Raw genomic sequence first — 16,807 nt, 5'->3', positions numbered from 1 at the left:
AAAACGATCAGCCCGAAACGATAACAATCCAACGGAAATGTCAAACTTTTATCGCAACAGTGCAATTTTCCCCTTGAAGGTGTTTTTCCTCGGTTCTGTTTTGAACTGAAGGTTCGTCACACACACTCTCTCTCATTCCCTCTCTCCTGTTTGGGCTTCTTCTAGATAGCATCTGTGTGTTGGTGAGCGTGACGACGTATTGGTACGGTGCTGGTGTTTGTCAATGCACATGAAATCGCAGCAGCAGCAGCAGTGCACAGTGCGAAAAAAAGTGTTGCAATTTATGTCCAGTGTCTTCGGCTTTGAGCTTGCACGTGCAACAACGACCTGTCAAACGAAAGTTTATTCAACATTTGTAGTGCTCGTCGGTTTTTTTTTTTGTTTTCGGGGTCACTACCATCGTCGCCGCCTCCTTTGTTCTCGTCGTTTAGTGTGTGCAACCATGCTGGGTAATTTTATTCATGTTTGTAATAAATATTAAAGTTGAATATTTTTCTGGCGATAAAAGCGAGAAAATTGCGAACAAAGTTGTTACCCCAGCAGAAAGCGATAAAACAGTCTGATAGACGCCGAAAAGTTGCGGACCTAACCGAACCGACGACGTTTTCGTCGTTTGGCAGTGAATGGTGAAGAGCAGAGCGAGCGCAAAAACAAAATCAGCATTTCCATCACAATCTAACTGTTTGGATCTCCGTCGTCGTCTCATGTCTCGGCGCGAAGTCCGTTTGTGGCGATGAGTTTTTAACTACACATCACGCCGAGTGTACACAATCTTTTTCCACAAGGTTTAAAAAACGGCTTGAAGTTTTAAAAAAATAACGAATAAAACAAACTGGTGTCAAAAGCGCAGTCCAAGCGCGTCCAAAACGCCGAAACCAGACCGAATACGAGCGCCTTTGCACGCGAGTTTTCGATAAATAAAAATACACATTTTATGTGATTTTTTGCCATATCTCGTCATAAATGACTCATAAACGCGAAAACGCACGACGGAAAACGGTGGTACCGTGAGTGGTCCTGGTCCGCGTCGAGACTTGCGTTGGGTAGTCCTATCAGCAAATAAAAGAGACAAATTCGGCACCTTCACCGGCAGCGAAAAAAAAAACGGGACATGTTTTGGGGCTGAGAACGCGCGCGCCATCATAAAAACATAAACGTCAAAATAACGAGAGCCAATTTCACCGACCGCCCAAACCACCCGAAAGTTCCGAGATTCCAGGGGTTTGTCACATTCGTTAGTGCTGTTGTTATCAATTCGGCCGACTGCAAAATAACAGTGAAACACGCAGTAGGCGAAAATAAATACCGAAACACACAACCCCCCCGAAACAGAAGTCCCATCCATAAGTCAGTGCAGAAGTTGCGGGTGTCCGCCTTGGTCAGAAGCCTAGCAGTAGTAGGCTGCGCCATATTTGTTGTTTTGATTTGTGTCGTTTTTTTCGGTGTTTCTGTTATTGTTAGTGGTTAGTGTGTGGTGCGCAAAGGGGGTTGTTCTTGCGGATAAGCGCGAGCGTAGCGCGTTTTTCAGAATGATCGAAACAATTGTCGTTCTGAGAGGCTGCTGAATTTATTTTCACCCCCCACAAAACAAATTGGAACTGCTGCCCAAAACCAAATATAAAAACAATCACAGCAACAACAATCGTTATGACCGTTGAGATGAGCGTCGAAACAACCATAATGGGTAGGTTATTGTTTTGCCATTTTAGGTATATTTATTTATTTTTGATATTCGTCAGCCGTGGTTTTTAATACCTGACTGCACTATATTATTGTTATAGTTTAATTTTGCATATCATAAGCGTTTTACCCCCTTTTTTTACTGTCGCTACAATCGTATATAAAAAAAAATTAAAAGGACCCCCATTTGTTTAATAGTAGTTTGATCGCATTATTGATGTTTTACCGTTTCTTGTTTTTTTTTCTCCTCCGATTGTGATCCCTCCCAACAATTCGTTCGCTTACGATTTATGCTTCCGATAAGCAACGAAAAACCAGTGTATCAAAATTTGGAACGAAGTTTTATCCGTCCACCCCAAACTCCACTCTGTGCAATCTATTATTTTTATGACTTTAATTGTATTTTAACTCAAGTCCCGTCGTTCGTCCCCGTCGCTGGCTTTTGGGATCGCGCGCTTCGGACCAGCTTTTCCATTAATAACCCACCACACCATCGACACCCCCGCTTTCCACTCCACAATCATCTTCCTGGTCCCACATTGCCAGCCACGTTGAGCTGGTCGGTGCTGATCCTAGAGAACCGATCCGCAGCGCATAGCGTGTGTAAGCGTTCTGATAAGGATTTTTTGTATGTGCCATCTCGCACCACCCTTCTCACTCTTCTTCTCCATCAACCATCAACCATCCATATCATACGGGGTGGCTGGCGGTGGGATGTATTCCGAGTTCTGTTTTCACGCGCGCTTCAACCAGCAACCAACAACAAGAACCCACATCTCCCGGTACCACGGCGTGGTTGGAAGGTCGGAAGACGGAGGAAACGGAGGAGTTCCGTCCGACTGCAACTGCGATAACAATCGCAATATCGTAGTCGTCGTCGTCGTCGCCGACGACGTCGTTGCTGTTGCTGCTGCTATTTGCTGTTTTGTTTGCTATCGTATCGCAGCCAATACGGCACACTGTGAACCCTGAACCGAGAGAGAGAGGAGCCCCCGAGCGAGGGACTTTAGTTTAGAGTGGAAAGACGACAACCAGAACAGCAACAGCAGCACCATCGACGACCAACACTAGGCTAGGGCAACAGCACCAAACTAAAGGCTGCTGTTGGTTTTATGATATGTGTAGTGGTGTGTGCGTACTGCTCTCTCGATATGACTTACTTCTCGACGACCGTTCGGGGTTTTCTGTTTCTCAATCCTTCCAATCGGAGTTAAGGATAAGGGTGTCCACGATGAAATTGCCACACTATGAAATTGCTGTAGCTTTTTAACCGTTGGGTAGAATTTAATGAAAATTTGGGTGGATTTAGTTCATAGTGCATTGTTTAAATCCTGCAAGTTTTAAAGTCCTGTGATCAAAACTCGCGGAAGTGGAGTCAAAAAAACAGCTCGTGCGTGATATAATCTTGCGCATTCATCACGAGAACAAGAATCTCTCGCATCGTTCCATCGCTAAAACGTTGGGAATCGCGAATTCCACGGAGTCGCGAGTGATTTAGTATTTCGATGAACGATTGGCCACCTATCGGAAGCCCAGAAGTGGATGAAAAAGTATTCCGTACAACACCAAAAATCACAACCGCGTAGTTGGATCCTTCATCCGAAACCCGAACGCCTCCGTTCGGGATGTGGCTAAAAAGCTGCACCTAAGCCGAAGTTTATTCCAGAAGGCCAAACTAAGGCTGTACTTCGAACGTTCAAGGTACAAAAGGTCCGACGAGAAGTAGAAAAAGCTCACCAAAACCCGTACCAGGAAGTTGTACCTCAACATACTGACGAAAGTTGAATGCTGCATCATGGAGGACGAAACATATGTGAAGGCCGATTTCAAACAGATCCCCGGCAACCTGTTTTTCACGGTCAAGGATAAGTTCAGCGTTCCGGAGCATGTCCGCACTCAGAAGATGTCCAAATTTGCGAATAAACTCCTGGTTTGGCAAGTAATCTGTACGTGCGGAGAGCGGTGTGCACCTTTCGTGACCCGGGACACGATGAACGAACAGGTGTACATGAAAGAGTGCCTCCAAAAGCGGCTGTTTCCTCTCCTGAAGGTCCACAAATACCAACAATCTTCTGGCCGGATTTGGCCTAAAGCCACCACTCCAAGGAAGTGCTGAAGTGGTATGCGGACAATAAGGTCAATTTCGTGCCGAAAATGTTCAACCCTCCCAACACTACGAAGCTCCGCCTCATCGAGGAGTCCTTGGCGATTATGAAGCAGCAGCTTCTTAAACGATCTAAGGTAGTGATGACAGTAGAGGAACTCAAGAAAAGATGGGTTTCCATGCAAATAACGGTTGATTCACAGGTTGTGCAGAATCTTCTGGTCGGGGTTAAGGCCAAGGTGCAGGTATTTGCGTATGGACTGTAAATAAAATACGAGTAAAATTGTAACATGAAGTTTAATAGTTACTCTTCAATCCCTGAAAATTTGATGGCAAACGGATGAGAACTCGTGATGTATTGGATAAAAAGTTAAAGGAGTTTTGTACCTAAAGATTAACTTAAAATTATGACAGTTTAACGTCGAAATTCAAGTTCGGATATTTTTCCTCTATCAGGTTTAATCGGCTCAATAGTGTGCGAGGCACAATTTTTAACAGATCCAGTCAACTTACCTGCTTTGCCAACGACATTGGCATAGTCGCCAGATCACCTACAGTGGTGGATATCTACCGCAAACTGAAACGCGAAGCAGGAAGGATTGATTTGATGATTAATTCGTCCAAGACGAAGTATATGATGGCCTGCGGATCCGAGACCTACCGAGCCCGCTTACCCAGTAATAACAAGGTCACGATCGATGACGACGAGCCGGAGATAGTCGAAGACTTTGTCAAACTCGGCTCACTAGTGACCGCTGACAATGACACCAGCCGCGAGATCCGGCGGCGAATGATCAGCGGAAGTCGTGGATACTATGGAGTCCACAAGCAACTGCGGTCGAGAAGACTTAGCACTCGCATGAAGTGTAACCTGCACACGACGCTCATAAGACCGATTGTTCTCTACGGGCACAAAAACTGCAAGTATTTGTGAATCGCTGCCTACGGAACATCATCCGCGAAACTGGATCTCAAACGCTGAACTACATCGCCGGTGTCTTCAAAAGGCGCTATAAATTGAAATTCGGGAGCGTAAATGGAGATGGATTGGGCACACGCTGGGAAGAGATGAAAACGAGATTTGCAGAGAAGCGCTTGACTGGAATCCAGATGGGCATCGAAGAAGAGGCAGGCCCAGAAGCTCACGGCGGCGTAGTCTTGCAGCTAAAATCCGTACAGTTGACGACAACCTTGGCTGGCAGCAAGTGCAGACTCTGGCTGCTGTTGCGAGAATGCCAGAACAACTGTCCTGCAAAACAGGTGTTCACAATGAATCCGGTAGGAACGAGACAAGCAGGGAGGAGCAAGTTGGTTAGACCAAGTGGAGCGTGATCTGGCGAATGTGGGATGCCCGAGAAATTGGGAAACAAACAAAATTCGATGTTTATTTTTAGTTACAATACGATTTCTATGTTTTTTTTTAGAAAAATAGCGGTTTTCCACAGTAAAATCCCAGTTGAGATTCCCAAACTGATCGTGGATCTGAGAAATGAAGGCAAAAGCTTTTCCGAAATTGTAGATGTTATGAATCGACCACGATCGTCTATTCAATATGTGCTTCCGAACTTCAAGAAAACTAAATGTTGGGAAACAACTCCTGGAAGAGGATGCAAGCCAAAGCTTACAGACCGTCACCATCGCATTCTTCTGCGAAAAAAACCCACAAAATCCAAAGGTGAGTGCTCCTAAGTTGGCTGACAGCTTGTCACAAAACGCCAACATCAAGTTTAGCCCTCAAACAATACGGAATGTGCTCCATGGCAAAGGGCATCGAGGATGCGTTGCACGAAGCAAGCCAGCTAAAATAAGAAAAAGCATTTGGAGCATGTCCAGAAGTACGTGGTTAAACCAGAGAAGTTCTGGAAGAACGTGATTTTCACAGATGAGAGCAAGTTTAAATTTTTTGGGTCTGATGGACAAGTTAGCGTGTGGCGATAACTGAATACCGAATTAGCGAAACCAAAAAATTAGCGACCATCAGTCAAGCATGGTGTCCCGAAAACCCGACGTTTATTAGATCTACTATGGATCGAGTCGTTTACTTAGATATTTTGAAGACGCATCTGAAAGCAAGCGAGGAAAAGTATCAGTTTGTTACCACGTGCAATCCTAGTAATCCAATATTCGAATTAGGTCAAATCATAGCAATCAGGATTGTTCGGTACTCGACTGAAAAGATTTCACATTCATTCTGTAATCACCATTTGAAGAATAAAGTCATATTCAACAAACTCTCTTTGTCAATACAATATTTGGCGACGTTCAAGATCCTGTGCGGTTACCAAACGAGGTTCAATCAGTCCAGAATTTACTACCGATGGCCCAATTTCCTGTTGAAGTAAGAACTCAACCGATCTATGATCCAGAGAATGATGTTCCTGTAGGTATCAACAACCCTGTCCCTACGAGCTCACCGCGAGACGAAGACTTCCATGACGGTGTTGCGTTGGGGTTCACCTTGAGAGGTTTTCATTCCTGTATCCATCGGTCGGCCTCAACGAACACGAAGAATCCCTTCTAGATTTCAATCAAATCTATTCTAAGATTAGAAGGGAGGAGCTGTTATCACGTGCAATCATAGTAATCCAATATTCGAATTTAGTCAAATTATAGCAATCAGGATTGTTAGGTATTCGACTGAAAACTGATTTCACATTCATTCTGTAATCACCATTTGAAGAATAAAGTCATATTAAACCAACTCTCTTTGTGAATACAATACAGTTCGTTTAAGATTATGAGACAAAAAATTCGCGGTATCTTACTTATCAAAGAGTGACTTCTCTACAACGTTAAGTCAACACTTCCTCATCCTCCCAGTCACCAGATGTCAACCCGATTTAGAACAGGAAACAGCTGAAGGAGGTTCTGATGTAAGAATGGCAGAAGGTCTCTCCAAAAATAACACAAAAGTTGGCTCTGTTTATGGAAACGAAATTATGGCGACACATTCAATAGGGCATAGTTTTTTTACCATTAGGTAAAAATCAACCAAATTTCGCACACTTTCTCGTTGATGTGAATTGTTTACATGCTGTCAAACTCAAAGTCTTTTTTTTCGATTCAACGAATATGGAGGTGAACCAACACGAGTCGAGAGAACAATTTCTTTCCAAACAGCTGGAATTTCCTGCCCAGTCGCACCGGCAGTTGGGAAAAATGTTGAACATTCACCATTCAACCGTCTCCAGAGTGTTGAAGCGATTCCAGAAGCGGTTGACGTTGGACCACGACAAAGGAGCCGGAAGAAAATCGGGACCGGAGAACAAAAAGACGGAGGGAAATGTGAAGCAAATCCAAACGTCTAAAGCGGTGATTTGGCTAAAAAGATCGGCATGTCGCAGAGCTACGTCTAGCATGCAAAGAAGAAAGCGGGACTGCATACATACAAGGTACAGAACTTCCCAAACCGCGATGAGCGGTAACAATCAACGGCTAAAACTTGGGCATGGAAGCTCAACGAGAAGATGCTGACAAAATATGGGTGCTGTGTGATGGACGACGAAACGTATATAAAAGCCGATTTTAAGCTAATTCCGGGGTTAGAGTTTTTAACCGGCAAGAGCATTTTCGATTTGGAATGTCTTAGTTTTCCTCCAAATATCTCGTTTCGAGTGAGCCTTTTGTGACAAACAGCACAGTAAATGGCGAGATCTACAAATCTGAGTGCCTCGAGAAGCGGCTTTGCCGTTCTTGTAGTAGCACGGCGAAGCTCTGCTTTTTTGGGCAGATTTGGCATCATGCCACTGTCGTATTCTTAGTTGGTTCGTATATCAAAACTCTCGGCAACCCATCACACTAAACTCTTCACAAAATGTGATGAGTTTACCGAGTGTTCCACTTTACCTCCAGAAACGACTTTCTAGACCGCTTCAAGAGAAAGACTTGTTATTCCTAACATTGTCTGTAAACGAATGGCTTGTTGGTGAAACTACGTTTGCTTTTATACCTTTTTATGCTCTTGGATTTCGCTTTTCGACGCTCGGTGTAAACGGTACTGAACCGATGATACACCCAAAAGATTTTAAGCTTGTATAATTTGTCAAACAGTTTTTTTCAAAGATTTTTTTTCATGAACTGAACTTTTCTGAATTTAACTATTTATCTTATTTTATCATCCATACTACAGCCACTATTCAAAAAGTGTTCTGGAGTGGTATGAGGCCAATTCTGTCCATTTTGTTCCAAAGGCCATGAACCCGCCAAACTGTCCGGAGCTGCGCCCGGTGGAGCAGTACTGGAAAATGGAAAAAAAAACTGAGAAACTGGTACTTGATGACACTATAAAGACTTTGATGGGGGGCCTCTTTTCCTGGAAAAAATAATGGAGGGCATCAAGCGAAAATGCGTTCAATTTTACACTCAAGACTCCATCGAATAACTTTTCTTTTGATTTTTGAAGTAAATATATGTATAAAACTACTCTAAAACTTTGGTTTGATTCTAAACATTATGAGAAAATTGGCATGACATTTTCGGTGTCGTGCGTGTTTCATTCAAATTCAGACAGTTTGCTATTCATTTTATGAGCATCTCATGCCTTTAGTAAAGGTCATCTTCTATTAAAGTGAGCCAAATCAAGGAAACCTTGGCGGATCCCAATAACTATGCTACAACCGGTATTGTAATGACGTTTTACTATACAAATTTTCCATTCTCTAAGATTATTTCAAGTAAATTTTAATGGGATCCACTGAAACCCAGCTGAGGGAATATCCGTTTCAAACAGGTGAATATGGCGCTAACTAAGAACATTTCAGAGCTTAAAGATAAGAATTACTGCGGCGTTTACGATCGTCAATGTAGGTTCTCTGAGAACTTGGAACACTTTTCGGCGATCGTTTAAGCTAGAGCTGTCATCTCCGAAATATGCAGTCTAACTACAGGTGAGGTGGGGTGGATGATGACGATGATTGTCATAGGACCTGGAACATACATACCTACCTGTTTATAGTCCTACATGCCACCGACTGACAATGTATATTCTCGCATCAGCATACAGGGAATCCTTTTCCCGCAATTCCAACCCCCAGAGTGGGTGGTGGATGTTATGGAAAAGCTCTCCATCCTTGGAACTTTCTCTTCCGGCAGCCTTCGTAGCGACTGGGCCATCCTGCGAGCAAGAAAGCCCGAGAACCCGGGCGGCATCACACACCTGTAATAACACACAGCAATCTGAACTCCCCGGCAATTGAAGCCGGTTTGGTGCTTGAGAGAGTGTTTTCCGCGTGATAATCATGTGTTTAATTATAATTGCTTTGGTTTTTCTCGCCTCCCGCCACGCACCGTCCCCAAACTTGCTTTTCTTTGGGCTTGGCTTGGTTCGTCGGGCGGGCGGGTGGTTTGAACTGCCGCTGCCATATTACACATCCCATCATGACGCATGATTCGAATCTAGAAAAAGACCTCCCCACCCCCGTCAACCCCGGGTTGAAATCCGTTCTCGCTAATAAGCGGAATTTGCATGAGTGGTGCGTGTTTTCCGATTTTATAACGAGCCTTGCGGAATAAAAATCATCCCCCCTTTCAACTCGAGCCAGCCACAGTTCTCTCTTTCTCGTTTTCCCCGTGTTTCTCTCTCGCCGAGTTGTGTTGCTCACACGTTTGGTACAGTTTTCTTCGGAACAGATAAGATTTGAGTTATAATGTGTTTTTTTTTCTCTATCTACCTACCCCGGTGCTGCTGCTATTTTCCATATCAAAGTTATACGCAGTGTGGGCCCGCGATATGGAAAAGAGAACCCGAGGCTCAACCAAAACCCAACAACCGAAGGCAATAATCAGCAGCACACGATGAGGGGAAAGTAATTATCGGTCGTAAATGGCTGGTTTGTTTTTTCTTGCTTTTGTTTTTTTTGTTATTATTTCATAAATGCACACCTTACCAGTAACATTTCTTACCCGGGTTCCGGGTATGCCAGTAAGGGAAAAGAATTTCTAAAACCACCACCATCTCGCTAGACTCGACTCGACAATGGTCGTAAATTGGTTGCCCGTGGATAAATCATAACTTTTTTGCTGCATTTTATGGCAATAATGCTGAAGGTTTTTTTTTTCCTTTTCTGGTTTTTAAATTTGCTTTTAACGAAGATAAGCCGAAATCATTTTTATGAGATCTTTTTTGAGGTTTTTTTCCGCTGGTGAAGTTACTGCTTTTTATTGCAATAACTTCTGATCAGATGAGAGATATACTTACTTAGCTTTGGAAACAGGGAGCCATTTTGGCAAGTTTTATCGAGGTTTTGTCTTTGGCTTGATAAGTATTTTACCATTAAGGTTGAAAAAGTTTCCTCTGTTGGCCACAGATTAAAGTTTAAAATGTCTTTTCTTACTTTTTTCTTTAAAAATGAAATAGAAGCGCGTTGAAGGGAAGGCTTTGAAAAATTAGAAAAAGTTGAATTTAGCGATTTTTTTTTGTCAAAAACAGAAAAGTGATCAATGCTGTTTTTTTTTAAATAATTAATAGAAAAAATTTAAATAAATGAAATGTAAATGAGTGATGTTTGGCCCGCTTATTTATCAAAGAGGGTATTGAGAGGACCACTCAGAAAAATGCGTGTTGATAGAACCGAATACAAGGATGAATTTGTGAGCGTGTTGAGAGGACCGAGTGTGTTGAAAGGACGACTCAAGATAATGCAAGTCGGGACGAGTGGTTAAATTTGAACAGCGTGTTGAGAGAACCGCATAATGACCAAGGAGTGGTGGAAGGACCACTCAGAAAAATGCGTGTTAGGAGTACTAAATCAATAGTTTGATAAGCGTGTTGGGAGTAATCAAGGTATGAGTTGGGAGGACATGTTTATCATTAAACAATATCCCACTGCTCTGACATAGGCACAAGCAAACGATGCATAAAACGCAGGGATGCATTTCTATAATTTTCAATAATCTGCAGATTTTGGGCATCGATTTGTAGATTCGTTGATCCGTACAAGAAGAAGGTGCCTATAGATCGTCCGATATCGAGCTTAGTTTCAGGGTCGTGGGTTCGAGCCCCACGTTGGGCGCCGGGTGATACTTTGCTTTTTATCCAGGAACGGGTTAACCCAGAAAGGGCTACCCAGTCTCTGGTCTAAATCACAGGCACTATTGGTTTTGGGCGCTCAAGGCCTATTTTGGTTCCTGGGTTTCAGGATCTCATCCCAAAACTGGAACTCTTGAGACTTCCAGTATCAGCAGTTAACGCAATACAAATGTGTCGGCAGTGAGGTGAAGAAAGTGAAGAGGTGAAGTAATAATAATAATTTATTTATTTTGTTTTAGGTTTTATTAGTGACACTTTTCCATCCTAATGGCATTCGTTTCGAAATAATAGTAATGATAATACTGTTTGTCGAAGAAGGATGATCGGCTTAGAAACCCGTAACGTTAAACTGGTCAAACGTAGAGCGAGCAACTAGAGCTTACCACAGACAAGAACCCATCATAGAAATTTTTGACATATGTGGAACTTCGATTTTGACGAGCGACTCTCTTCACAAGTCCAAGAACTGAACTCTGCAAGGTAATCAAAATTAGCAAGAAGGCACTTAGAAGCTATAGGAGCGCACCATTTGGGTTTTAGAGGTCAAGAACGCGTTGAAGGCCCTGTGTAAGATTGGGGGGGGGGGGGGGGGGGTCACCGATAGAAGTGGTCCGTAACCGTCATATCTGTCAGTATATGACCAGCGAGGGACTGGAAAAAGTGAGTGTCTCGGTAGGGGTTCCACAAGGATCGATACTTGGCCCGGTATTGTGAAACATCGTTTACGACCAACTGCTGAGACTGCGTCTCCCCACGGTGGGATTCGCCGACGACGAGGTTCTCCTGGCATCGGGCCCATCAACCGGGGAGGTCCAGCTACTCGTCACAGTAGTTATCTAGAAGGTGGAAAGTTGGATGTGCTCCAAGAGCTTGCGTCTGGCTCACCACAAGACCGAGATGGTGCTGATCACAAACCTGATTTCAACACAATCAGGGTCGATTGCAGCTGGACCGTACGCAATCGAATCCAAGCGTGCGTTCAAGTACTAAGGGGTGATGCTCGAAGACCGGCTGAGTTTTACTGCCGACGTCCAATACGCCTGCAAATGAGCGGCAATGGCGATAACAGCCCTCTCGCGAGACATGTCGAACAACTCAGCGATCCGCTGCCGCAGAAAGAAGGTCCCGGCGAGCGTGACCTCGTCCATTTTGCGGTACGGAGCGGCAGCCTTGAGCAGGCAATGTAATCTGCAGAAGCTCTGATCTGATGAACGTGCAGGTTATCAGCGCATACCGAACAGTGTCCTCGGTAGCTTCATCCCTAACGTCGAATTTTGGTTGGATCGGAAACATAGAGAGGTTGATTTCTGCATGACGCAGTTCTTGACTGGTTACGGATGCTTCATGCAGTACTACCATCGGTTTGGACATGTGGCCTCGCAAATCTGCCCAACCTGCGGTGATACAGTTGGTGTTTCAAGGGCACGTAGTGTTCAACTGTCCGAGGTTCGAGGGAGTACGCACTAACATGCTTGTCTCAGCCGACAACATCGTGCGGAGGATGTGTGCGGATGCCAAATTTGGCGCGTGGTCAGCGATGGGTTCATCCGGATCATAACTGCCCGGCAGAGGAGTTGGAATCAGAACCAGTCCTTTACTTTCTGCGTATGCCGAGCTGCTTGGTACGTCGTGTACCTCCACCACCGCGGAGTATCCGAGTAGAACACGTTCCCTACGGCGGAAGCTGCGGGAATAAGATTTGACCTCCTTCGCAGTAGAACTCGTAGCGAGAAGAGTATTCAGGCCGCGGAATACTCTCGGATAGAGTGACTTCACGTCGCCGGCGGGTGAGTCACTCGAATCGGTATCCGCCTGGAATCATCCGAGTAGTTTCGTATATCCCCGGACTTGTGCTGTGACAGACGCGTATTCAGAATAAGCTGCTCTCGACTGGACAGGCGCTCGAGCCAAACCAAGCGGACCTTAGACCTCAAGTCGTTAGAGGAGAGGTCATTGGTCTCTAGCAGCAGTCTCGAACAGAGCCGAAGCGCACGACAGTTGTGGTAATCAAGCGAGCATCGAGTTACAAGTAAAGGCCGGACATCGAGTCGTCAGAGCAGGAACCTTAGTCTTGAATCGTAACAAGAGGCTGGAGCTTCGCCTGGTTAAGCCTAGGTGAGCTTTGGAAGATTACTTATTTGCTGGACTCACATCACAGCATTATCAGATTGCCGTCAGTCCAACACTACAAATAAATATACGAGTGAAAAGGAGTTGAAGTCACTTCAGCCGAAAAGTCTAGACAGCATTCCGAACGTGCGGTGTGGCTACGATCATGGTATTCCAAGATTTTTGTCTATTGTCGTTGCTGCAAACGTCCATGGAGGAAAATGTGATTCCGGACATGTGAAAGCGGCAAAAACTGGTTCTTCTAGGATATTTCCATGGAATACAGCTGATTAAAGAAGGTGATTCAGAGGTAGATCCAGAGGTATTCCGAAGATGAAGGAGGTCTCTCCGACGAACATTTCGGTTTCCGAAAAACTCGCAGCACAGTGAATGTCATCTAATCTTTCATTGAGATAGCGGACAGAGGAAGACTGACTAGGACTTTTTCTGTACATTTTTGTGCTAAAGGGTGATACGGTCAAAATATGGTCAATATCAACTTGACGTATTTCTTTCAATTTTGCATTTAAAAAACCTGAATACCCCTCATTTGAAGGTGTGTGTGTGTGTGTGTGTGTGTGTGTGTGTGTGTGTGTGTGTGTGTGTGTGTGTGTGTGTGTGTGTGTGTGTGTGTGTGTGTGTGTGTGTGTGTGTGTGTGTGTGTGTGTGTGTGTGTGTGTGTGTGTGTGTGTGTGTGTGTGTGTGTGTGTGTGTGTGTGTGTGTGTGTGTGTGTGTGTGTGTGTGTATGTGTGTGTAGAATGTTGCTACTATTTTGATTTTGGAATTCACTCTTCAGTTGTCAAAATGCCGTCCAAGGAAGAAGAGCAGCGTATCAAAATTTTGCTCGCGCATCGCGAAAATCCGAGCTACTCGCACGCAAAGTTGGCAAAATCGCTAAAAGTTGCCAAATCAACCGTTACAAATGTAATTAAAGTGTTTGGCGAACGTTTGTCGACAGCCAGGAAGTCTGGATCGGGGGAAATCGAAAACCGGAAGCCGCTGAGACTACAAAGAGAGTTGCCGGTAGTTTCAAGCGAAACCCTAACCTCTCTCTCCGAGATGCCGCAAATAAGCTGGGTGTATCGTCCACAACCGTGCATCGAGCCAAAAAACGAGCCGGACTATCAACTTACAAGAAGGTAGTGACTCCAAATCGCGATGATAAACAAAATACGACGGCCAAAGCGCGATCCCGGAGGCTGTACGCGACGATGCTGACGAAGTTTGCCTGCGTGGTAATGGACGACGAAACCTACGTCAAAGCCGACTACAAGCAGCTTCCGGGACAGGAGTTTTATACGGCAAAAGGAAGGGGAAAGGTAGCAGATATTTTCAAGCACATGAAACTGTCAAAATTTGCGAAAAAGTATCTGGTTTAGCAAGCCATCTGTACCTGTGGCTTGAAAAGCAGCATTTTCATAGCTTCCGGGACTGTCAACCAAGAAATTTACGTGAAAGAGTGTTTGAATAAACGTCTGCTGCCTTTCCTGAAGAAACACGGTTGTTCCGTACTATTTTGGCCGGATTTGGCATCTTGCCATTACGGTTAAAAGGCATGGAGTGGTACGCTGCCAACAATGTGCAGGTGGTTCCCAAGGGCAAGAACCCTCCCAACACGCCAGAGCTCCGCCCAATTTAGAAATAATGGGCTATTGTCAAGCGGAACCTAAAGAAGACCAAAACAGCTGCCAAGGACGAGCAGCAGTTCAGACAAACTGGCTGTCTGCGGCGAAGAAGGTGAACTGATGGCAGGGGTTAAGCGTAAGGCCCGGCAATTCGGATTTGGAAAAGCGGAAGCCTAACTGAATATTTTTCCTGAATTTTATACTAAATAAATTTATACTAATTAAACTTGAAAAACAAAATTCAATTTGACCAAATTTTGACCGTATCACCCTTTAAGCACGCACGACTCTCCGGTCCAAAGTTTTATCCACCGGATCCGGTTTCCGCCCAATTTTTTGTTCACGAAGCTACTTTCCTTCAATATTTCGCATTTCGAACAGCTACAATGCTTTCTTCTTTAATTCTTGCCAACTGACTCAGGGAAAGTTCACAATTTGTTCACGATATTGTTCGGCTTTTCGGGGAAAATGCTTCTCTTTTTTACGAATATTATGAAAAATTGAACTCAAGTATAACTGTAAACAACAAATCCGAATCAAACCAGACAGACTTTTTAATGCGTCACACAAATTCAAAACCAGTACTCACCTCCCGAAATGCTAACAATAATGGTATTGGTGGTCTGGTCGGAAGAGTAGAGGGAACGAGGAACAGGAAAAAAAAATCGGTCCACGCTTATCAGATTAATGGCCATCGCGGGAGAAGCCGGAAATTGCCGAAGGGCTTATGCTGTCTGTCTGCCTCAGCGCCGATCCGTTTAGAGAGAGATGGTGGTATCTATCTCTGGCTGGTACCTTTTTTCGTGTTATCCTGCTGGTTCCCTTTCAAATTCTCCCATTGAGAGAGTCGAGGAAGTCAGTCTCGAACTGTTTGCGTGGATGCACAAGAATATAAGCGCCGATGACGGACGATTGCCGGAGAGTGGTGGAGGGAAGGGCTCAACGGAATGGACCGATAAGATAAGGCAACCTTGGTGTCGTTACTCTTATTTTTTTTCGGGGCGCCTCTTTCCATAGCTTCGATGATGAGTAGTCCAAGTGGGTCCAATAACTTAGGAATTTGTTATTGCTGTGTACATTCATTTCGGGATATCTCGTTTTTTTTCTGGTCCATCGTTTAGGTTGGTCAATGAATCATAACAATGGAACTCGACTTTATCGATAGTCAAAATAGGTTCCAATCTATTTAGATGACTGATTCTAGAGCTTAGGCTCGATGAGTCAATTGATGCATATTTAGGGTTAAGAATGCTTTTTTTAATTCGTGCGAGATTTTCTCAACTTTTCAATCCAATGATGAATCAGAAAGTGTATAAAGCGATTAACGATTTTATTATAACTGGTAGTATTTATCCCTTAATGATGTCTGTCTACACTAGCTAAATATTTACAAACACCGGGTCACGTTCGGGACCCACACAAATTAAATAACCAGAATCTGAAGGTAATCTTCCAAACGTGTATCTAATTGAAGTTTTTTATTTTGTCTGTTTATTTTCAGGTGAGTATGATTGCTGACAAAGATGTGCTGCTGGAGCTTGGTTAACAAACAACACGAGTTGTTATCCTCCTTGGTACATGTATACACAATAAGAAGTCCTCAAAACAAGGAATCGATCTGTTTTAGCCTCAACTTGCTTTAACAGAAATTTTTATCACATAATTTTGGAAGCCACATTTTCGTCGATTCAAACAGCAACATGTACATAGGTAACAGTTGCTACCAGTCGAGTGCGATATCAACGGAAAAGAGAAACAGACTTGAGATTACTGTTGTTTGAAGCTAAAGTCATTTTTGCATGTTATATTCGGGTCCTTACCTGTGGGCCTTCCCCCATAAAATTTACCTTCTTCCCACTTTCAACCCAACCGAAGTCGACGAGAAGCCTAGAAGTTTTCTGTTTCCTTCGGTTCCAGCTGAAATAACTGCCAAACAGCCAGCCTCGAGAAGTAAAGCGAAGCGAAGCAAAGAGAGGAAAAAACACCACCCAAGATAACGAAATGCTGGTTCGGAGTTTTTATCAGTGGATGGCAATATGCCATAGTTTCGGTTTTTTTTTTAATTTTTTTTTCTCTGTACGTTGAAAAACTTCTTTATCGCACTACGGCTGTCGAACTGGCGAGAAACCCAGCGAAGGAACTCTCCGTCCATGAGTGGAGTGAATGACTTAAAATCGAAAAAACCCAAACCAACAAAAGCTACAACAATCCAGGTAGGAAAATTGTATTTAAAACAAAAAATACAACTCGGAGATTTGCGC

The 16,807-nt window shown here is 44.0% G+C and overlaps 1 protein-coding gene across 3 annotated transcripts in view; it reads left to right on the top strand.

Annotated features, from left to right (window-relative positions):
* LOC129749898 (zinc finger protein ush) overlaps positions 1-16,807 on the top strand; it is a 434,632-nt gene that overhangs the window by 184,985 nt on the left and 232,840 nt on the right. The window contains exon 1 of one of the 3 annotated variants that reach the window (XM_055745022.1): positions 503-1,684. The exons of the other annotated variants lie outside the window; for them this stretch is intronic. Within the exon in view, the coding sequence (XP_055600997.1) occupies positions 1,648-1,684 (37 nt within the window). The 5' untranslated portion in view covers positions 503-1,647. Of the gene's footprint in view, positions 1-502; positions 1,685-16,807 lie in introns of those variants that run through there. 3 annotated transcript variants of the gene reach the window in all.

The sequence above is a fragment of the Uranotaenia lowii genome, chromosome 2, assembly GCF_029784155.1.
Source record: "Uranotaenia lowii strain MFRU-FL chromosome 2, ASM2978415v1, whole genome shotgun sequence".
NCBI classification, from domain to species: Eukaryota; Metazoa; Arthropoda; class Insecta; order Diptera; family Culicidae; genus Uranotaenia; species Uranotaenia lowii.
The sequence above is the reverse complement of the archived record's forward strand: the minus strand, read 5'-3'. Positions and strand labels throughout refer to the sequence as shown.